Source organism: Bos indicus, chromosome 10 (genome assembly GCF_029378745.1).
Source record: "Bos indicus isolate NIAB-ARS_2022 breed Sahiwal x Tharparkar chromosome 10, NIAB-ARS_B.indTharparkar_mat_pri_1.0, whole genome shotgun sequence".
NCBI lineage: Eukaryota > Metazoa > Chordata > Mammalia > Artiodactyla > Bovidae > Bos > Bos indicus.
In genome coordinates, this window is record NC_091769.1 from 16951653 (window position 1) to 16975509 (window position 23857).

Consider the following 23857-nt stretch of genomic DNA (forward strand, 5'->3'; position numbering starts at 1 on the left):
TATTTCATAGAGATTGAAACATTTATTGGGAATGACTGGGGCCTCGGGTTATACATACATCTTTCCTTTCAACAAGCACGAGGGGAGGGAATGGAAATTTACTGAATGCCTGAATGAATGCCTGGGCCCTTTCCAAAGCTTATCTCTGACCCTTTCAACTACCTGGCAGAAGGGTTGTGCCCACTTTAAAGACGGCAAACTGGTACTCAGGGGCTGGAATACGGTCAACTACCAACATCATCCAAAGAATGTTCCGAAGGAGACCCCCTGCCCCAGAGCAAGAAGAGTTTATGGGGGTGACAGAGAGCCAAAGCCTGACAAGCTCACCTGTCAATGTGAACCGTGGCTCTCTGGCCACTGCTGACAGACGACAAAATACAGAGAAGGCCCACAGCTCTGGATGCACATGCGGCTCCAAGAGGCAGTAAGTGTATCTGAGATCAGGGATTAAAAGCTTCCCAAACGGCTTACCAAGTAAAGAAACTGCCTGCAATGCCAGAGATGCAGGAGACTTAGGTTTAGTCCCTGGGTTAGGAAGATCCCCTGGTGGAGGAAATGGTACCCCGCTCCAGTATTCTCACCAGGAGAGCCCCCTGGACAGAGAAGCCTGGTGGGCTAGAGCTCATGGGATTGCAGAGAGTTGGACACGACTGAGTGTCTGAGCACAGAGCACACATTAAGAGACCTGCTCTTCCTCAACTAAACCACAAACTGCCAACCTCATGCACCCCCAAATTCATGATCCCCACTTTGCAAATGAGGAAACTGAGGTACTACACTCCTAGCCCTGCAGGGCTCATTTTTCAGCATAGGGGGAAAAGGCTGGGATTACAGCCATCGCTCAAGACCTGGGACGTCTCTTGGAGGGAAGTTTATGGAAGCTGCTGGTGGCCACTGGTCCGGGTTGTCTGCCCTGAGACGCCAGAGCAGACACAAAGTGGAGGTGTCTATCCTAAAGCCATCCACCCCCCAGAGGCAAGGCCCATGGAGGTGCAGCTCGAATGGTTAGTTGGGACGAGGAGTGTCAGTGGGGCAGCCTGCTTCCTGAAAGGTGAACCAGTGAACCAGCACCAGAGTCTTGCAACAGAGTCTATATCTGCAGTTGCAGTGTCTGTATGGAAGACACTGGCTTTCAAAGCTGTTTAGCCTCCAAGAGGGAGATGGTGGTTTTCTGGAGTGGCCCATGAAGCAGGTATGTCTTTTTTGCAACAGAGGAAAGGCAGCTTCCGCGTACTTCTCATCTTCAAGCACAAAAGAGCAGGACCCCCTGCACAGCCAGAAATTCCCCCGAGGTCTGCTCTGGATGGATGGAAGGCAGGGTCAGGAGCAGTCCAGCAGGCTCAAGGAGGCAAGGACAGCCAGCCGACCTCCAAGGCTTCTGTCTCAGGGCGAGGACAGATGCCAGGGCTCGTCAGGTCAAGGGTCTGCTGACAAGCATCCTGGTTGTGACAGAGAGTGAGAAAAAAATCTCCGCAGCGGGGCGGCTGGCAGTGTTCCACCTGTCTCTCCATCCCAGTGTCACAGGCAGGGCACAGCCATCCTCAGGCTGCTTTCCTGTCCCCATGACACATCTCTGACTTCAGAGGACGAGGGGAGGAAACACAGAGACATCCAAGTGGGAGGGTGATGGGGTTTTCAACCGGGGAGAAATGGGATCGAGGCCCCCATCCAAGGAGGCACTGGGCTCAATTCTGCAGCAGCCTGTCTCCAGCTTCCACTGTCCCCTCTAAGACCAGGATCTCTCTGTCCATGAAGTGAAAGGAAGTCAACAAACCCCCTCAAACCCCCAACCAGGGGGCAAGGCCCCTCGCGAGCGCCCCCTCCTCTTGCCTTTCACATTTCATGCCAGAACAGCAGCCTGTCAGAGAAGACATCCTGGGGACAGGCGTGTGTCCCTGCCTTCCTCATGGGGCCAAGTGCCAGGTCCTGGGCTCAGAACACAGGGCCACTCATTCACAGGGGACACTGACGGGAGGCCCTTGCTGGCCAAGTCTGTGTGACTGGATGATGCACATCATGCTTCACGCCTCTGCTACCTGATTTAATGCTTCGCTTCTCCGGTTCATGATATGGGTTAAACCTAGTGAAGTGGTCTAAGCCTTTCCAGGGCTGAGACCCACTGAGGACGTCCCAGTTGTATGAGATGGAGACTTCTCACCTCCCGGGGGAGGGGAGAGCAGCCCCGACCTCTGCCTGGTCTTTCTACTTCTTGCCCACAAAAGAGGCCCCCCAGCTCCAGGTGAATTGTGCATCTGTGCTCTACTGCAGCTTGGAGGGCTCACAACAATGCTATTACTCCATTTCAGAGACAGGGACAGGCTCAGGGGCAGTGAGATGACTCTGCTAAGCCAAAGAGACCAGAGCCAGAACGCAAGCCCAGCGTGACTTTTCTCTACCATGGCCCCCGGCTGAGAGAAAAGGATGCGTTCATTCTAAGGCTCCCTTTCTGCACCATCCATCCCCCTGTCAACCGAACCCAGCTCATCAGCACTGTGGAGGGAATGCGAGAACCTCAGGACTGGCTTCAGCACACCCTGTGCAATTTGTGACAAGCTACAACCTCCCTCTCCCTCTTCCTCACCCCACCCCTACCTAACCTGAAAAAAAAATAAGTAACCACCACCAAGGACCCATTGTGTAGCACAGGGATCGCTGCTCAATATTCTATAATAACCTAAACGGGAAAAGAATTTGAACAAGAAGAAATACACGTGTATGTATAACCGAATCACTGCTATACACTCGAAACTAACATAACACTGTAAATCAACTATACTCCAGTACAACTACACTCCAGAAAAAAAGCTACCAACACTTTAAATCTCTTCCACTAACAATTTTCAAGGGGACACAGCCCAAATTGTCAGTGGACAAGTGGGGTGAGTTGGCCACTTGACACGAAGAGCCGACTCATTGGAAAAGACCCTGATGCTGAGAAAGATTGAGGGCAAGATAAGGGGGTGGCAGAGGATGAGATATATAGGTAACATCACTGAGTCAATGGACATGAGTCTGAGCAAACTCCAGGAGATAGTGAAGCACAGGGAAGCCCGGTGTGCTGCAATCCATGGGTTCTCAAAGAGTCGGACGTGACTGAGCAACTGAACAGCAGCAGCAAGTGGGGTGAGAACCCCTCCACCTGCCAGGTTCAGTGACCTGGAGCCAGCGTGGAGCAAACTGAAACGTGAGCTCTGGAAGTGGTGGGTACCATCAGCTCACTGTGTCTACTCTGCCTAGAGAAACCTTTTGCAAGTTGCTGACCAAGGGACAATACTCTGCCCCCGCCCCCATGCTCAGGAACCTTTTGACTGTCTAAGGTTCCCTTAATAACCTGGATCCAAGAAGAGAGGGTGTGGATCAGGTCTGCAGTAACCGGGTTTTGTAGGCCCTCCACGAGCACACACACGCCTTCAGGCCTGCTTTCCCCAGATGGACATAAGTTCCCCGCAGACCAGCAAGCCTGGGCCTCCGTCAGTTCCTCCATCCCCTATCACCTGGAGGGGAGACCCTAGAAATCCTCTAACTCGTGTGATAAACATGCCCCTCACTGCAGGCACGCCAGTGACCAGGCTTGCCAGATACCCGATCTCTCACCTCTCTCTGACATAAGCCAAGGCACGAAGGCAGAATCCTTCCACCCCATGCCCAAGAGAGCCCCAGATGACTGACTGAAGTGGGCACATCATTCGACACTTGCCCAGCCCTTCACTTTTCCACAGATGAAGAAACAGGCCTGGAGGAACTAGGTGACTTGCCCAAGGCCCCTCAGCTCCCAGACCAGGAGGCCAGGCCACTCCTCCCCGCAGAGGGGCAAATCCAGCTGTGCCATGGGGCAGGTACCAGCTGCTGTTGCGGCCTCGTGGGCCCTCCCTTCCCTGCCCTTTACTGCTGGGGCAGGACTCCAGGCCCCTCACCACCTTCCTCCCATCACTCTCCTGAGTCAGCCGGCCACAAGCCCGTTCTCCCTCTCCCTCCTTCGCGGGATGCCCCAGCTCGAGAGCCTGTCCGTAATTCCTGCCTTGTGAGGCTCTGGCAGGCGCAGCGATTAGACGGCTGCCTGCTTAATGACAGGGCGATGGCTGCGTTCACTCAGAGCTGGAGAAGCAATTACCTCGAAAATGGGGGTCACAGGCCCCACTCGTTGGCTTTAATTGAATTCCAATATCTGCCTCGAGCTGCCTTGACCTAACGCGTAGCTTCCTAAATACTCCTTGAAGGAAGCAGAGCTAATCCAAGCAGTGCTTCTTCTCCTCAATTCCACTCTTTCTTAGAACTTTTTTTTTCAAAAACTATTTTCATAAGAGGATTTTAATTCCAAAGGGGGAGGCGGTCGGGGGAAGAGGGGACCCCACTGTGGCCATGGCAGGGGTGGGAGGGCTGGGCCTATAGTATGGATGGGGGCGAGGGGCTGGGAGAGGAGAAACTTCAGAGAAGGCACTTCCCACCTTGAGCCCTTGCCTACCACTCTCAGCACGGCCATCCAGCTGTGAACTGCCACTGAGGAGGAGGACACTGGCCCCACACCAGGGCCGGACCGGGCAGGAGGTGGCAGGGGAGGAGCCCTGAGCTGAAAGCCAGCCTGGGGCGTCTGGCCTGACTTTGCTCCTGAACGCTGTGTGACTGGCTGTCACTCCCAGCCTCTATAAAGCAAGGGTCAGTTGAATCAGTCGCTCTCCACCTCGGGCGCTTTCATGCACTGCCCCCGGCCCCTCACCAGGACATTTTGCAATGTCTGGAGACATTGTGGGGTGTCACAACTGTGTGTGGAGGTCACCGGCATCCAGTGGGTGGGGACCAGGGCTGCTGCTGAACACCCTCCCGTGCATCCTCACAAAGCACCCGGCCTCAAAGTTCATGAGCCTAGAGGCTGCACGACCCTGGGCTGGGTGGTCTCTGAGGAGACCTCAAACTGTACAATATGGTTTCCCTGCGGGGGGCTCTGCCTCCCAGATCACTGGCTAGAAGCAGTTACCACCCACTCATGTTCTCCTTCCCGGCCTCCTCTCCACTCCTCCTGCACAGCAGGTGAGGGTCTCCCCTTTCCTCACCACTCCCAGGATTCAGACCAGGCTAACACTCCCCTGCCCAGCCCCCCGCAGGCAACTCAGACCAGAAGGACAGAAGCCCATAACCATCACAGGTGCCACTGACATGATGAAGGGTGAGGATCCACCAGCATCACTCTGTCACTCCAACCCTGCCCTCCCAGCAGTCCTGGCCCAAAGAGATGAGCTGGTCCACCCCTCTTCTGTAACAGATGCAGACACTAGGGTGTGAGGAAAAGACGGGATCTGCCTGAGGTCACACGGGGAAAAAGTGGAACTAGAACAGAGGGCCCCAGGTTTCTCCCCAGAATCAAGAGCCCAGTGACATCATTCACCCCACCAAGCCAGAACATTCTGCACCTTTAATTCCACCTGGAAATAATGACTGCACTTAAGGACAAGGAGAAGAGTGAAGACCAATCAAAGGGCTGGAGAGACCCTGGCCAACCCGTCTACTGCTTCCCAAGCCAGACTACGGTTCAGAATGATCTGGAAAAACACAAAAACACAGAGGCCCAGTCCCATCCCAGACTGATGGAAAAGAATTCTGAGGGGGGTGCCCTGGAATGTATATTGTTCAGAAGTCCCTTTGGGGACCCACACTCAGGAAGACGTGGCCAGGGGTCCTGGCTGGACTTCACACAGGTCCATGATGGATGCTCAGCCAGGCAGCTCAGCGCACGGGACAGCAAGGCCCAGACCCGAATGCCACAGCACGCTTCACAGCACAGAACAACAGAGACAGTTCTGACCTCAGGAGGCCAAAGAAGGGCGGATCTTTGCCAGGGAAGGGACAGGCCCCCAGGGAGGTGGGAGAAATCAGGCTGGCCTCCAAGGTGATCCCAGAGCCCACCCCTTCTCTGTTGGAGATGCCAAAAGCCAGGGTAGGATGGGGCTGATGAATTTAGAGGTGGATTAGGGTTGGGTCAGATACCCCTTTAATCTGGGGACTGGGAGGCAACTGGGGAGCCACTGGGGAAGATATCTAGGTGGGTCCAAGCCCGTGAGATGCTGGGGGCACTGGAGCCCTGGGGCCGCACTCTTTGAGGCCAGCTGAGGTCAGGGTCTGTCTCTGGTTACGGTAAATGGGAGGAATAAAAGGGCTATACACACGGTGAGAGGCAGACTGGGGAGTCCACGTACCCCGATGATGGCGTTCAGCTCTGTCATGGTGACCTGCTTGGCTCGCTCCACCGCCTGCGCCACCTGCTGCTGGTGCTGGAGGAACGAGGTCCGGGTCAGAGGTGGCGGCTTCCCTGCCCGAGGAGGCATGGGGTGCGGGGACCACGCGGGACGGGCAGGGTCACCGTCCTAACAGGAGGCAGACCAGGGCCACGAACCCAAACAGGACTTGGGGGACGGGGAACCCTTTAAACCCTTTTCAATGAGCATGTATTACTTTTGTAATGAAAACGTCCCATAATTTTAAGCCAAAAGATGGCTATTTGTCAACTGTTGCCCTCTACCACAGGAAAAAAAATCTTTATTTGAGGCCTCTGAGAAAGAGCCAACATCAGACGATGCTGCTGCATGATTATTCCCCTTCTAAATGCAGTGACAGTGTTGTTGTCCATAAAACAGGAAGGTGTCCTGTTTTTAGGAGAGGCAGCCTGAGTACGGAGAATGCTGTGAGTTTTCAGGATGTTTGCAACTACATTCGAAGGGTTCAGAAGAAAAGTACATGTATCTATACTCAACCTGTATCTATGTAAACAGAAAACAAACCAAAAAAGCATGTGTCTATAAACGTGGGCAAACGTGGCACAATGAACCCTGATCTAAGCTATGGACTCGGGTGCTGACGCTGAGATGCTGGGATGCTGATGGCGTGTGAGGCAGGTTCATCCGTTACTCCAGGGTGGGGTGCTGATGGTGGGGAGGCTAGGGGACAGCTCTGTACTGTCCATTCAGCTTTGCTATGAACCTCAAAGCACTCTAAAAAATTAAGTCTTTTTTTTTTTTTTTAATCTTTTTTAGAGCATTCATTCCCTTCAGCCTTGGGGTTGACTGGCTGCAAGACCCGAGGGCATCACTTACATCCTGCTTTTACAGGAATTCAATCAGGTAAGGGTCAGTACTCTCGCTCAAGACACCTAGCACCTAGGAGGGAGTGCAGGTGGAGGGGGCCTGGAGGGCAGGCCTGTCCGAGCTGCAGTAAGCTCTACGGGCCCCTCTCGGGCAGCCCACCCGTCTGCCCTGCACCAAGGGGCCTCCTTGGAGAGGGTTTTCTCCTACTGCCCTCCAGTCCAGCCCTGTCTCAGGTAGGGGCCAGGGGGGAGTCTCCTGGAAAAAGTGCTTAAAGATGACGTGACTGACTCAGTTGTCCCTGATGAGTCAGAACCTTTGGGTAAGTGGTTCTCCGCAGAGGGTCTGGCTCCTGGCACTGACTGGGCAGGCTTCCTTGCTCTTAGATGTCTCCAGGCGTGGATGCTGGGGCATGGGGAAGCTGAGGCTGGGAATGCTGGCTTGGACAGGCTGAAGGGTGGAAACGGGAAGAGGCAGAGATACCCACTGCCCATTGTGGCTCCGTCACAGGCCGGGACCCTCCTCTTGGGGCTCAGCAGAAGCAGGGAACAGCTTCCACCGGAAGAAGGAGCAAACGGCCCCTCTGATTTGCCAGAGAAGGTTGTAAAGCCCCAGGCTGTCAACTTCTGTCCACGTGAACGGATGGACAGGGGCCGCTCTGGCAAGGCACAGAAGACAAAGCGAAAGAAGGTCTTACCTCTTGTGACAGGAAAGGCATGATCTGTGCTAAAATCGTGTTCAGCCTCTTCGCAATCTCTGTCTGCAAAGGGAAAGAGACTGCGTGAGGCTAAGGCAAATAAATCAAGTCGCCAAAATGTCAGACTGTGGAAGGGCAACCCCCCGCCAAACCACAGGCCCTCGACAGGCTCCGTCCTTCCACCCTCTATGGACCTCCTGCCAGGAGGCCTCGCTGAATCCACAGCGTGAAGCAATTCCTTCCCACTCCCTCCAACCAACCCAATTTCCAGGAGCTCCAATTTCCTATCAGAGGTGGTCTCCGTGTTTGGTTCAGAGCATACAGTTCACCTCCTCTGGAATGGAAGCCCTAACCAAAACAATGCAAAGCTAAACAAGAACAACCCCCATACCACCCACTGCGGTGAAACCTTTCATAAGAGCGGACGCAGCGCGGTGAGAAGGAACTGCTTTGCCCGGTGGCCCCACGGGCAACTGCAATTCAGACTCTCAGACGCCCAGACACATCAGGAGGTGGTGGAAGACCCCCGGATGCATGTGCCAAGTTTTCCCTGGTGCTAGCCTCATGCCCACTGATGTGCAGTTGAGAGGGTTTCCCTCACTCCCACTTCCCACTGCTGCCTCTCCCCCTGCAGACCAATCCCTCGCCCTTCTAGTGCTGTCCAGCCGGAAATCCCACCATTGATGCTTCCTTCTGGAGAGGGCAAGCCTTGCCTTCTCTAAGATGCTGCTCAGAACGTAACTATCAGAACCCTAGCCCTTCATCTAAGCTGATCACAGAAAGGCAGATCAATTCTCTGCCCCACCCCTAACACCCCAGAAAAGATCACACTCAGAAAAACATCAGCTGGGGGCTTCCCTTGTGGTCCAGTGGCTAAGACTGCGCTCAAAATACAAGGGGCCTGAGTTCAGTCTCTGGTCAGGGAACTAGATCCCACATGCCGCAATGAAGACTGAGGATCCTGCATGTTGCAATTAACACCCAAATAAATCACAGCCAAATAAATATTAAAAAAATTAAAAAGAAGAAAGAAAAAATCAACTGTTTTTGCCATCCATCTATGTGAGCCATCTCAAATGAAGAATGGTTTAAAAAAAAGAAAAAAGAGTGGGGCTAAATGGTTAACAGTCCAGGCAGGAAGGCTGAGGACCACTGACAGACAAGTCTCAGAATCGCCTCTCTTATCCCATTCTGAATCCCAAGGCTGCCGGGACTGAGGTCCCAGAGCTGGCTTCAGAGCTCTCATCAGCACATAGCAATCTTTGAGAGACAAAACCATGACAACAGCCTTTAAAAATCTGTGATCATCTGCATGTCAAATGACTCCGGATGAGAAATGCTTGTGCATTTAAAGTAAAAGCAATGCTGTCTGAAGGCTTACAAGCAGACCCGGGCCCTAAGGAGAATTCGTGGGGCCAGCACTCCTACTACCCCAACCCCCCACCACAACCCGTCCCCAGCCATGATGAAGATGCCTCTGGTTGGTGAAGAGATGGGTCTCAGGCTAGGAATCTGTGGGCTTTTGTGGGCCCACATCCCGGGGCTGCTGGCTGCAGTGCAGGTTCCAACACAGACCCCTCCTTGTCCAGAGCAGCAGGGGCTCCTGGGTGGGGATCACAGATCACAGCTCTCTCCCGGAACACTCTAGATTGGGCACTGGGGGTAAAGCAAGTCTTTGGTGCGAAAGACTGTCCCTCATATCCTGGACCAACCAGTGCCAATAATGGTCCCATTTCCAAACGCATCCTTGGCTGAGTTCCAAGGGAGGGACCACAGCCATATCTGTACTTTTGGGGTTTACTTCAGCAAGGACACTGTACAGGAGGGTTTGTCACAGCATCCGTGCTAGCCACATATGTGCTCAGTCGTGTCTGGCTCTTCGTGACCCCATGGACAACAGCCTGCCAGGCTCCTCTTGTTCACAAGATTTCCCAGGCAAGAATACTGGACTGGGTTGCCATTTCCTCCTCCAGGGGATCTTCCCGACCCAGGGATCGAGCCTGAGTCTCCTGCATTGCAGGTGGATTCTTCACCACTGAGCCGCCTGAGACGCCACGCTACACACATTTGGGGCCAGAGAAAACTCTGTTGGGTGGGGCTGCTCCGGGCACTGTAGAGTTTTTAGCAGCAGCCCTGGCCTCTGCCCACTAGATGTCCATCATTAATACTTATAAGGCTCCTGGGACTATTACTAACTATTGTATAAATTATTAATCTAGGTAAGTGGAAAGAGTTCTAGTCCAAAACAGGGCCCCTTCTCATTTCTTTTCACTTTTTCTTCTCCCACATTGATTGATAGTGGGAAAGGGAGATGAAATTATAAGAGTCAGAATTGTATACGTCAGGAATTCTGGAAACAATCAGCTCAGTCCAAACCTGTATAGAACAACATAATCACTCACCTGTCACATGTTTATGCGCCAAATAAGACTAGAAAGTTTTATTTAAAACACAAAGCAAAGAGAAATAAAATAAATCATCCTTACCAATGAGCTTAGGGAGCTCACTGGTCCAATGTCTCTTACCTCAAATGACTGGCATAGCAGAGACTAGTACATGATAGATGCCCAGTAAAATCTAGAGACAAAAGAATCTCACTGGTTTCCCTGCATGTGTGTTTCAAGACTTCATATTACAGTGTCCCCTGGCTGGGGATGTGGGCCTGCCTCAGTGTGGGCAGCATTAGGGAGAGGGACAGTGGTGGACAAAGTGCTGACCTACAACAGGGAGATGGAGCAGGCAGCCCCTCAAGTAGTGGTTAAGCCAGACCAGTCCAGTTAAGCAGGTCCCTAGCTATTGCCCGCTTCTCAGCCAGGAAGGCAGGCGGCAGGCTCTGAACCTTCCCTGTCACTTTGGCCCACTCAGTAACTATAGGTCTTACCATCTTTAAGGTGGGTGGTTATCAAGGAGTCCTGTGTGTGCATGCTAAGTCACTTTAGTCGTGCCTGGCTCTTTTTGACACTTTGGATTGAAGCCCACCAGGCTCCTCTCTGTCCATTGGATTCTCCAGGCAAGAATACTGGAGTGGGTTGCCATGCCTTCCCCCCAGGGGATCTTCCCCGACCCAGGGATTGAACCTAGGTCTCCTCCATCTCCTGCATCAGCAGGCAGGTGCTTTACACTATCGCCACCTTGGAAGCCCATAAAGGAGTCCTAGCTTTTGCTTACTTCCTCTAGCAAACAGGTCAAGTGTCAAGATTTTGTTAGGTGAAGGGACAAAATAAGAAGTAGCCAGCCAGCCTTGCCCTTCCCCGCATCTTTTAGCAAACGTGTGGCCATAGGCTGCCTCCAGGTGGAATCTTCCCCTGCAGGGCCTGGTCCAGAGCCCAGCATCCTCTGGTTATGAGGAACAACCTACTGGGATTCATGGAGCTCCAACTGGTTCCAGGCTTGGCATCCAGGCTACAAGATGACCACAGCTGGGTCGCTCAGAGCAAGTCCCCTCTCATCTCTCCTTTCCACCACGGGGAACAGTTCTTGCCTCCCAACCCCACAAGTCAACCAAGAGTCAGCAGAACAAGATACAGAATATTCCAGAGGCTTGGGATATCAACCTTCAGGCTCTCCCCTGGGGCCCAGACTCAGTGAAGACCAGCTTCTCTGAGAGGCCGTGAGGCCTCTGGCCCATCATGGGTCAGGATCCATAGGGCTGAGGGGCCGTAAGGCCTCTGGCCCATCATGGGTCGGGGCTCATAGGGCTGAGGGGCCATAAGGCCTCTGGCCCATCACGGGTCAGGACCCATAGGGCTGAGGGGCCGTGAGGCCTCTGGCCCATCATGGGTCAGGACCCATAGGGCTGAGGGGCCGTGAGGCCTCTGGCCCATCATGGGTCAGGGCTCATAGGGCTGAGGGGCCGTGAGGCCTCTGGCCCATCATGGGTCAGGATCCATAGGGCTGAGGGGCCGTGAGGCCTCTGGCCCATCATGGGTCAGGATCCATAGGGCTGAGGGGCCGTGAGGCCTCTGGCCCATCATGGGTCAGGGCTCATAGGGCTGAGGGGCCGTGAGGCCTCTGGCCCATCATGGGTCAGGGCTCATAGGGCTGAGGGGCCGTAAGGCCTCTGGCCCACCATGGGTCAGGATCCATAGGGCTGAGGGGCCGTGAGGCCTCTGGCCCATCATGGGTCAGGGCTCATAGGGCTGAGGGGCCGTAAGGCCTCTGGCCCACCATGGGTCAGGATCCATAGGGCTGAGGGGCCGTGAGGCCTCTGGCCCATCATGGGTCAGGGCTCATAGGGCTGAGGGGCCGTAAGGCCTCTGGCCCACCATGGGTCAGGATCCATAGGGCTGAGGGGCCGTGAGGCCTCTGGCCCATCATGGGTCAGGGCTCATAGGGCTGAGGGGCCGTGAGGCCTCTGGCCCATCATGGGTCAGGATCCATAGGGCTGAGGGGCCGTGAGGCCTCTGGCCCATCATGGGTCAGGATCCATAGGGCTGAGGGGCCGTGAGGCCTCTGGCCCATCATGGGTCAGGGCTCATAGGGCTGAGGGGCCGTGAGGCCTCTGGCCCATCATGGGTCAGGATCCATAGGGCTGAGGGGCCGTGAGGCCTCTGGCCCATCATGGGTCAGGATCCATAGGGCTGAGGGGCCGTGAGGCCTCTGGCCCATCATGGGTCAGGATCCATAGAGCTGAGGGGCCGTGAGGCCTCTGGCCCATCATGGGTCAGGATCCATAGGGCTGAGGGGTGGGGAGGGGGCGGTGTCACCCTTGGTCCCTGTTCTTGGGTCTGGGGACTTCTTTCTGGGGGGAAGTGGGGGTGGAGAAAGTATGCAAACCCCATCCCTCCCAGCTGGGACTGTCCCCTGCCATGGGCAGCACCGCCCTCCTGGTCTCCCCACCACATGGAAGCAGGAATTGAGCCTTGGTCATCTCTAAACCCGTGGCTCGGTGGTAAAGAATCCTCCTGCAATGCAGGAGACAAGGGAGAAGTGGGTTCCATTCCTTGGTTGGGAAGATCCCCAGGAGAAGGAAATGGCAACCCACTCCAGTCTTCTTGCCTGGGAAATCCCATGGACAGAGGAGCCTGGCAGCTACAATCCACGGGGTTGCAAAGAGTCAGACACGACAGGGCAACTAAGCACACAGGCCAATCCAAACCTGAGTTCAGCATACAGCAGAGGGCCAGAGAATGAACAGGAAAATTGTTCCCTAAATGACTTTAATTCTTTAATGTTTATTTTTTTGAGGGTGGTAACTGAGGACGGGAAGCTCTGCAAATACAAAGTTGGCCTAACAGAACCACTCTTAACAACAATAATAATGGCTAACATCCCCAGATCCAGCTGTTCTGAGCATTTTAACATGGGTGAGCTCACAAGAACCCTATAGGAAAGGCACTTCCTATAAATCTCCAGTTTTCAGATGGAGAAACTGACGCCTGGTAATTAAGCAACTTCACTAAACGACTTCCTACCAAGAAGCCAAATTTCGACATTTTGAGAGAGCTCAGAGAAGCATTTTTGAAAGAAAAACTACTGTCAGGGTTAATAATTGACAGCATTTCCGATTAGAACAGCTGTTAAAACAGCATTTGATCCAATTCAAACAAGCTCTAAACATTCACTTCCAAGAAAGGAAAGAAAAAAAGAATCAAGACGTGTGGCTTTAACAATCAGGACAGGTCACAAATCACAAATTGGATCTAGAGCCTATTTGTGGCATGCCGGGCATCCCGTTATCAATATGGCAGCTGGGGCTCGCGGGGTAGACCTCCACCCTCCCCTCCATCTCGGCCTCAGCAAAGCCTCTGCCTTCGAGTCAGAGCCTTGGAGGGGAACCTGGGAGGAGGCGAGTGCCAGGCAGCTGGAGGATGGCTTCCTTTGGAAATAGGTGTTTGGGGAGCCTGGTACTGCCTTTCAAGGTTTCTTTTCAAGTGTGGTTCAAAGAAGGCAGCTTTGCTGGTGGAAAAACATCATTCCTCAGAAGGAACTAATCTACTCAACACAGAGAGGCGTGCACAGAGATCCTGCGAAATCCGGAGTCTGCGCTCCCAACTGGCTCTGGCTGCAGGAGGAACATCTGTCCCACGTCTCCATCGAGACTGTTAAGCAAATAAATGTCGGAACACAGGATAGTAGGGGGCGAGTGTAATTTCCCCAAGAGCTGCCTGCTCAGTGTGCCTTAGGAACTCCCATTCACGCAATCATCTCCTCACTGTAGCAGGATCTCGGAGCATCCTGCTATAAAGAGAGGGCTTTCTCAAAGTACACTGCTCCAGTCACAGCCGGCCACTCACAATTGCTGCAGTTCCCATCCTTCTGACCTTTGACCCAGGACACTTAAGGGAGATGGAACCTACTCTTGCCCCACACCCTCAGCAGCCTCTTGCTCCTGGCCTGCAGCCTTTAGCCAGTCTTTGGCTTTTCTTTTAATTTAAATGCCTGCTCAAGAAACAGCTGACAGCCACTTCCCTGAGACTCTCTCTCTGGTACTTAAACTGCCAGGTACTGATCAGGTCTAGAAAATGCAGACTTCATTCTAACCTCAGCCAAATACAAACAAGGAGAGAGAGGAACCTGACTGCTTTAGAGTTCTGAACCCTGAGCCACACAGAAATGACCTGCATGGCTTTGGGCAAATCCCTTTCCTCATCTGGGCTTCAATTTTATTGTCTGCAAAACAGGGGGACGATAATAAGATCCAAGAGCCATCGTTTAGAGTTTGAGAATACTAAATGCTCCCAAGTTGCTCTGTGACACAGGGATTCCTCCAGAAAGCTCAGAAAAGTAGAGCCGAGCATGAGTTTAAAGGACGAGCAAAGAGGCAAGCCACCTTGAAATGTGGATGGACCTCGAAATGTGGATGGATGCTGAGTGGTGTGGGCGAGACTGGGGCTGGCTGGGGCTTGGTCCTCAGGACCAGTCTTCATGGCACGCGAACCATTCGAGTGTGTCCATCAGCCAAACTGCCCACAACAGTCACAGAGCGGGCAAAAGCAGGGATGTCCTATCCTATCTGTGAGTGTCCAGCTGCTCCTGTCTGGGTTCTTTGCATGATTCACAAGGAGCTGCAGCCAGCCAGGAAAGGGCTCAAGGTGTTTCATTCAGCAGGAAGAAACCACTGCCTCCCTGTGAGGCAGCCAAGGGGCGGCTCCTAGGTCCCTGCTTTCGCTTCTAAAACAAGGACTTCTTCACCGGACAACCATGCAGGCTCTTGGAAAGAGCTGTGTGATTCTGGAGATGCGTTTGTGGATGTGTGTGAGAAAGATGAGCTGAGGAAAAGATACCTACGTGAGACCCTGAGTTATATTCCAAGCCATGTGGAATGCTGGCTTTCTCACCAGCTCCCTGTCTGACAAGCCATGTGACCTCTGAAAAGTCACACCCTGGTGGCTGGGCCTCTTGAAGCATGTACGTTTGAGGTGGCCACTTCAGTCTGCTCTGAGGTTCTTGAATTTGAATCGGGTTTTACCTAGCTCTCTGACATATGTCCTGGAGTGTTTAAAGTTAGTCTATCTCACCTTGAAGTAACATCACAAGGGCAGAGGGAGAGGTTGGAGGCTGCGCAGAAGGCCTTGGAAGCGCCAGCGGCCAGGTGCCACAGTCACCCAGCAATCAAATATTAGAAGATTCCAGAACAATGCATCCGAGCAATTTTACCTTAAAATATCCCACTGCATTTCCTAGGCAATTCTAAATTGATAGGCCCTCGATTATTGGACTACAAGATGAAATTCCTTGCCAGGCAGTTTCTCCTCGAACCAAACTCAGAGAGCACGGAAATAAAATAAGTGGGTGTTTTATCACCAGAGAAAAGGAAGTCCAGGGAGGGATGAGGCCTCCAGCAAAAGCTGGGGCGGGGCTCCCAGGCCCCACTCCATCCCTACCATGTACAGGCTCAACAAGAGAACAGTTCCACGGTATCTTTAAGAAGGGGGTGAATAAATGCCCCACTTAGCAGCCAGGGAGATAATGACCCCTGCTCCTGGAGGGGCCGGGGAGGTTTACATCACAGATCACTCAATGATAGGTGAGCCTCCTTAAAGGCCCTTTTAGCACTGACATATTGATCAAATTATATATAACTACAACGCCATTAAATATTTATGCTTCCGAGGAAGCCTGCTGAATTCTTTATGCCGGGAGGGCTTGGAACAAGAAAAGGCCCAGCCCTGGCATGACCCTGAGGATCTGTCTCCTGGGGGAGGGCAGGGACGCTGCCGGGGGCTGGCCTCTGACACTGGCCCCCACGCCCTTCACACAGAGAAAGGATGGCAGCCCTCATCTGGCAAGGGCAGATGAAAGGCGAGGGAGTCTGGGGGCCTAGGCGTGACGTGACCCTGCCACGTGCTCCGCTGAAAGGAGTCTCACCTTCCTTTTCTGTGCTCACCAGAAACCTTAGACATTTTCTGCCAAGAGTCCAGGGAGGAAGGGAATTGGGAATGGTGATGCTAAGTGAGGAAGTGAGGGAGTGGTGCGGGGTGGTGGGTGGCGGGGGTGGAAGGGACAGAGTTAGTGTCTAGGCCACTAACCCTGGAAAGAGCTGGCGATGCAATGTCCAGAGACCTGCATGCCTGCCCCAGGTGTGTCCTGTGCTAGGACCTCAGCTTCCATTGCATAAATGAGGCAGATTTAGGTTCAGGATAATAGTCAGTGCTCTCAAAACCAAATTCAGTGCTGTATGCAAGTGAGTACCCCGTCCTGGACAGCATTCAACTCCAACCCTACAGACACACGGGGGTGGACACCACTCCATGGGAGGGACCTGGAAATCTGACAGCCAAGTCCCTCTCTGCCTCTAAGGCTTTCATTTCTCAGACTCTCAGTTTCCATCCACCGGGCTTCCTGTTAACAAGATCCAATAATCTTTAAATATTTGTTCACTTTAATTTCTTGGTTTCTAAAACACATTAAACTCTGCCTGCCTCCCACCCCCACTCCAGGGAATGGTCCTCAAAGAGCCTGCTTGTGTAGATGAACAGGGAAAGTCTTTTCAAATTACAGCTTCTCCCAACACTGTCCATTCATCCCAGGCACAACCAACCGACCAACCCACCAACCCCCTCCCCATCTCTCCCTCCCCTCCCCATCTCTCCCTCCCTCCCCTCAGATAACCCCCAGCCTCCCTCCCCCACCTTCCCAGACTCCATTGGCCAACTCCTGCCAGGAGGAAAAATTCTCAATTCATCCCTGTGGGGTTGCCATGGCAACCCCCAGCCACCTAATCCCCCTTGGAACATTATGCAAATCTCCCTTTGCCCCTCAACAGGCTGTAAAAGTCACATTACCCTTGCAGAGGCAGCTCGTTAAATTTTGGGGGTCTCCCTGTAAGGTCAGTGCTACAAATGAAGCATTGGCTATTGGCTATGAATTTTAAGGATGGGCCTCTCTGGGAAACCTGGGGGGCAGGAAGGGGAAAGCAGGATGTCACAGTATTCCTTAACAGACTGACCGTGGGCAGAAACAGCCCCATTTTACCCTCACCACCAAGTTCAAAACCCAAGAGCACGTCCTTTTCCTAGTTTAAAAGTGTCAGAGGGGCCTCGCTTCCCCAGACAAAGATGGCAGAAGTGGTGGCATTTCATAGGCCTTAAAAATCAAGATCAGGTATTTAAGAACTTGTTTATATCATCGGCTCGCTCTCAGGCTGGCCTCCTCCCAAACCACCAGCACATTCACCGTCTCATTTCACAGATGAAGAAAACAAAGCCCAGAGAGGGCCTGGCTGCCCAAGGTCACACAGCAAGGCAGTGGCCCTAGAGCCAGACTTCCTCCTCCTCCATCATGGGTTCTCAAGCACAGCAGCTTTGGCTCCCCCGGGGACATTTTGGGGTGTCACAACTGAAGTGGTGCCACTGGAATTAGGAGGTAGAGCAATGCTGCTAAACACCCCAGGGCAACCCCACCACGAAGAATTATCCGGCCCCCAAATGCCAACACGGCCAGGGTGGGAAACCCTGGTCTATGCATCACTGACACTTACATTTCACTGAATTCTTAAAATCTCTGAGGACTTCCCAGCACTGGAACTGAAGCCCTGACGCACAGGTGGGTCTGGAGGTGGGCCAGTGGGCAGACCACAAAAGACCACACCTTGATGTGGCCTCTGGATAAAGATCATTGGTCCAAATGAAACAAGCCTAGTTCTCACTTCTGAACCCACCCCTAGTCGACCGTGAGACCGCAATCCAGCCACTTAAACTCTTGAAACATCCGTGTTCCTACTGTGAGGTGGGGCTTAAGGTGTCTACACGGTAGGGCTGGCATGATGGAGCCAACCAGTCACAAATGAGAAAGGGCTCTGGGAAGTCTTACAACATCAGCAACACCAAGGAGCTGGTCCTCGCTCTCTGAGGCCTTGGCAGCTTTGGGGACTGTCCTGTTTTGAGAAGCCCTTGTGAGATCTCCCCACACACAGAGGAGTCAATATACATCATCTCACATCATCCTCAAAACACTCTATAAATGCACAGGCCCATATATGATGCCTCCGGCCACACATGGCTAGTGAATGTTCACTAAAGTTCAACTTGACACTCAGTTCCTCGGTCACAACAGACACATTCCAAGGCTCAAGAGCCCCATGGGGCTGGTGGCCACCATACAGGCATTTCCATGACTGCAGAAAGTTCTATCAGACAACATTGCTCTAAAGGGAGGCAGGCATCCTCATCACCTCTGTTACAAATTCAAGTTCACAGAGGACAAACGGGCCGCCAAGTTGCACAGCCAGTAGACCCTGATTGAGGACTCAAACCTAAGTTTGTCTCACTCCAAAGCCTGTCTCTCAGCCACCAGGTCAGGCCAGCTCCCAGATCCTGGTCCTTTGCCCCTAACTTCCCAGGATCCCCCCTTTGAGAACCAACTGACTTCTAATGAAGAAATTCTGATTCCACTGGCACCTTTGTGAAAAAGGGTTTATCAATGACGCATCACCTGGAGGCCTGGGAAATGCCCAATATTCCTGCAAAACCAGAGGACTGAGAAAGGGATGTGGTCCGAGGGACAGAGAGGGAGAGCCAGGGAAAGGTGGTCCTTTGAGAAGGGTGGGTAGGAATCAGGTAAGAGATGAGAAACCAAAAAATGGCTAACAGAGGGATTTCCCTGGTAGTCCAGTGGCTAAGACTCCAAGCTCCAATGCAGGGAGCCTCAGTTCCATCTCTGGTGAGGGACCTAGATCCCGCAGGCCACAACTAGGTCCCAGCACAAATAAATAAATTAAAAAAAAAAAAAAAAAAAGGCTAAGAGAGACGATCACACACACACACACACATGCCACCACCTTAAGGAATTCCTGCAGACTGAGCTCCATGGTGCCACACACACTTCCTAAGTGACACGGCCAGAGGCAAGCCGACAGGGGGAGGACCCTGGCAAGGGCAGGTGCCTCTCTGGGGCTCTAATGCTCCTCATTTCTGGCTGGCTTCGTGGAGAGCTGTTTCCCTGGGATGAAGTGTGAGGCCCTGGGAGACAGGGTCCCTGGACCTCAGTCCCTCCAGAGTCATGCCCTCGGACTCCTGCTTTTAGGCCAAGCAAGACTCTCCATGGGTGACGGAGCTCTGAGGAAGAGTCCCTGTCTCTTCTCAGAGGAAGGGTTTAAGGAGATGCTAAAGCACCCACTGACCGATCAGGCCCTGGCCAGCTCACCGCCTCCATCTGCCGCATCTCATCTGTTTGTCTTCCCACCAGACCATTCAGCCCCTCACTCTAGACCATGTGGTATCACCTGCAGCTTCTCCACAGGGCCACACAGAGTTGGACATGACTGAAGTGACTTTAGCAGATGCACACAGCTTCTCCCAGGCCCGTGAGTCTGCCCAACGTCTTCCTGGGCAGGAAGTCTGACAGAGCCTGTACCCGGCCCCACCCCAGCTGGAGGACGGACTCCTGTCCTGGTTCCCCAGTCCACGCTAAACTGCCTTGCTCCTCCCCAGCAGATATCACCACTGATTCCCAAAGCATCTGCCAGGATGTTCAGTTTCAAACCAGGAGGAGAACAGATCTGTTAACTGCTCTCCTTTAAGAAGCCCTGGAGACTGGGTAGGGGCCCCTCCTCCAACCCTTCATCACACCGTCCTCACCTGGGTGGGTGGTGAAGGCGTTTAAAACCAAAGAAAGCCTCCCCAGCTGACCAGGCAGGAAGAATCACCTCCCCTGCCCCTTGTTGCAAAGAGTTGGAAAGAACTCTCTGCGTTTGATGGAAGACGCAGCCTTCCAGTGCAAACTAAGAAGCTCTCATTTGGAATTAAAAGAAAAAAAAAAGTTGAAGAGCTGTGAACAATGGTTATCAAGGATTTAAAAGGGCAATGAGATAAGGCCCTGGCACTTGGAACTCCAGGCCCATATAGATAGCTAAGGCATGACAAGCATCATTGACTAAGTTACCTCCAAGCCATTAACCCTTGCTTCCTGCTGCTCAGGTCCTCCTATAATCTAAATGCAGCATGCTTTCCTGGCTCTTCCCCATTCCTTATCCCCTCATACCTCTGCTTTATCATCCTTCCCAAGTATCTGGTTCTTCACCCCTCTCCTTTCTTCCCCTCACACTGTCCTGTCATGTGAAAGGAGGGGGGGGAAGCGCTTAAGCCTATTAAAGACACGTTAAAATACAGGTTTATGACATATTTCTTTCTACAATCACGACTTTCGCAGCCACAGGCCTCTCTCAGTAACCTGAGAAAGCCTGCAACATTCCCAGAACGATGTTACACAGGGTCAGCGAGCCCCTCCAAAAAAAAACTGGAATGTAACAGTCCTGGTCTGTGCATGCTTGTGCGTGCTCAGTCGCTAAGTCATGCCTGACTCTTTGCGACCCCATGGACTGCAACCCGTCAAGTGAAAGTTGCTGTCGTGTCCAACTTTGCGACCCCATGGACTACACAGTCTATGGAATTCCCCAGACCAGAATGTGAGAGTGGGTAGCCATTCCCTTCTCCAGGGGATACTCCGTACCCAGGAATCGAACCAGGGTCTCCTGCACTGCAGGCGGATTCTTTACCAACTGAGCTACCAGGGAAGCCCTATAGCCCACCAGGCCCGTTCTCTAGCCACAGGATTTCCCAGACAAGAATACTGGAGTGGGTTGCCATTTCCTCCTCCAGGGGACCTTTCTAACCCAGGGATCGAACCAGGGTCTCCTGTGTTGCAGGCGGATTCTTTTCCTGGCCTGAGCCGCCATGGAAGCCCAACAGTCCGAGTCCCCCACAAAATGCACACTGTGCACCCACGACGGGCTCAGGAGCCTCTGTGATACAAAGTGGTCTTGTCCCTCGCGGCGCTCACAGCTCACTGCTGCTCCACACGCTCCCCTCCCACCCCAGCCCCAGTTTAGGAACACAGCCTGGTGGCACCCTGAGCATACAGGTCATCTTCACACCCCAGGCCTTTCCTGACACGCTCTGACGCTTTCCTCCTGGTGTGTTTGTCCTGGACCCACATGGCTGTGAGTTTAGGTTTCTAAGACAAAAATGTCTTATCCGCTTTGCAAACAAGTGCTCCACAAATGTGAACGCCTGTATTATTATAGTCTCTAACTATAGATCAGAATTTTCACTCTGTCTTCATAAAGGCTTTCTCTTGGCAGTGTCTAGAGGTGGCGGCAGCTGCCCCAGGATCCCACCTGTGTCCCTCGCATGGCAGGTGAACAAAATGGGGCCCCTCTAAGGAGCCAAGGCCAGACTCAACCCCAACAGGGCTCCCCGGTCATCTCAGCCCCACTGCTAGGAACTTTGTTCTTCCTTCACCCTGCAATGGGTCAGGGAAGGTTTTGGCTACAGCAGTGAAGGGAACCCCTTCTCAAAAAGATATTGCACCATTAAAGTCATGATGTCGTGGGGTGAAGTGGAGGGAGGTATTTGTTCTTGGGCAGAATCTTCAAAGCTGAGTCAGTGGGTCCCCCTGTTAATCCCCGAAGCTGGGATGAACGTCCCCTGCAGAAGGCAGGTCCCTGCCCTACTCATCCTCATGATTTTCAGAGGAACCTCTGTACAGAAGGGCCTCCTAAAATCTGCTTTCAAGGGCTTAGAGGGTTGTAATCTGACTCCCCAAAGGCTGACCCCTTTCTCCCTCAGGTGGTCTCTGCCTGCTCATCCACGGTGACAAGGTAACATCTTGGAAGCCTGCCCCCCTCTACCCTCACGCTCACCAGGCAACATCCTTACCCACGGAAGAACTCTACATCACTGCTGGGGAAAACAGCAACTCCCCCGGTAACCTCCTCCAGAAGACCCTCAGGGGAGGCACCCCACCCCCACCGCATACCCCACAGGCTGCCTGCAGTGGATGGTACCCAGACCTTACTTCTGTGGCAGCAGGAAATCCCCCCTTCCCTAAGTTTCTCCTTAGCCTCAACTTGAGAGGGAACATTTCTTTTGAAAGGCAAGAGGAAAAAAACAAAAGCCAAGGGAAAAAAGCAAAGAGAGAAGGGGAGAGAGCACATCTTGGCTGTGAGTCTCAGAGAGCATTTGTTGAAAACAAGATATTGTCCCTTTAAGCATATAAAAACAAGGCCCTTGAGCGCGCAGTTCTCACTCTGGTACACAATTATGGGTGCTTTCAGCTGTCTAGCACTACTTCAAGTGCTCTCTTAAACCAGACTGTCAATGGCATGTTGAAAGCTATTTTGCTGGCTTGCTATCATTAATAGCAAAGTGGAGAGCTGGGCTGATGAGAATTAAATATGGGGGAGGGGGTGGGTCATAACCAGTCATTACAGAATTACCAATATGAGCGAGAAGACAATGCCACTTTGGGGGATAAAGTTCAAACCAGCAGATGATGGTGGGGTAGCCAGCAGGGGAGGGAGACAGACTGCAGAGAGCAGCCCCCACCCCACCCCCCAGCCCGGCAGATGGACGCGGGCCAGCCTTAGAGAGCCATCTGGGGACGGAGGAGCCACAGAGCAGCGAGTGTGAGCGCCGAGAGGCCTTGGAGATCACTTCGCTGCAACATGTCACCACCTCGCCTCCCACCCCAAGTGGAGTCCCTCCTCCCCTCCCCCCCCACTGCCAGTTCCCAAGACTTGTGGACTTGTGGCTTCCGGGACACATAGCCCCGTGTTTCCAAGGGCTGCTGCCACCCCAGAGGAGCCTCCGGGGGTGCCTGCCTAATGAACCCTCGCTTTAAGACTCGGCTCAGGTAACAGCCCTTCGGTGTAGTCTTCGCTGGTGTAGTCTTCTCTGACCTGACTCCCCTTTCCCAGGAAGAATGAGCAGCTCTGTCCCAGGGTGCTCCTCCCGTGACACTGGCCCTGTTAGCACTTACCTCACTGCATTGCAATGACTCATTTAGATGCCCAACTCCCCCTGAGGAGGGAAGGGTGTCTGTGAAACCAGCCCCAGCCCACACCCAGCACATCCCAAGCCCCTAATACCCGTTTTGGGAATCAGTCCAACCCCCTCATTTGACTGATGAAGAAACTGGATGCTGAGCCAGAGGAGGAAGTAGCAGGAAGCCCCGCAAGAGCAACTCCCCCTCTCCTACTCACAAGGCTGGGGGAATGGGAATTCCACCCTCTGACAGTAATCCTGAGCAAAGAAAAAGCAATGTGTTTATTGAGCACCTATTATGTGCAAAGCACACACAGGAGACCTCAAAAGAGGGGCTCCCCACAGACACTGAGACTTTCTGCATGCGGATCAGTGGGACACCCCACTGAGGTCTGGCCTGGGCTACCTTTCCCTGGTATCCCAGGATTTTGTACAAACAAGATGAAAAACATCTTGCCCACACAGGAAGAAAAAGGGAATCCCTCCCTTGACTGACTTCAACAACAAAAAGGAAAAAAAGGACCTCTGACACAGACTAGGCCTTCCTGTACGAGGGGGAGGAGGAAGCCACAGACAGAAAGAGGAGCTCTGTGCCCCTCCAGGAGCTCCTGGTCCGGCAGGATTCATGAAGAGTCTTCAATAAGGTCCCCACCCAGGACCAGTACCCATGATCGGTAGGGACCACGTGCCCATCTCCCAGATCATTTCAATAATAGCGTGGATAAGAAGGAAAAGAGCCAGAAAGCACACAGACCCTCACTCTGACAGCTCCATAAACAAGAAGCAATGGGCTCCAGAGAAGGCTGGAATGGACGGCAGCCTTGAGGGTCCAGGGGGCAGATTCTTCCTAGGTGGTCAGGACAAGGTGAAGGGAGCTTTCAACT

General features: G+C 53.1%; 1 protein-coding gene across 12 annotated transcripts in view; it reads right to left on the minus strand.

The window, feature by feature from the left end:
• Positions 1-23857, minus strand: part of TLE3 (TLE family member 3, transcriptional corepressor) — a 49324-nt gene that overhangs the window by 17748 nt on the left and 7719 nt on the right. For 8 of the 12 annotated variants that reach the window (XM_070796994.1, XM_070797002.1, XM_070797004.1 and 5 more), the window contains 2 exons: positions 7768-7830; positions 6159-6263 (listed from right to left, as the gene is read on the minus strand). In XM_070796994.1, coding sequence (XP_070653095.1) covers positions 6159-6263; positions 7768-7830 — 168 coding nt within the window. The remainder of the gene's footprint in view (positions 1-6158; positions 6264-7767; positions 7831-23857) is intronic. The other 4 variants (XM_019967738.2, XM_070796998.1, XM_070797001.1 and 1 more) reach the window with 1 other exon arrangement.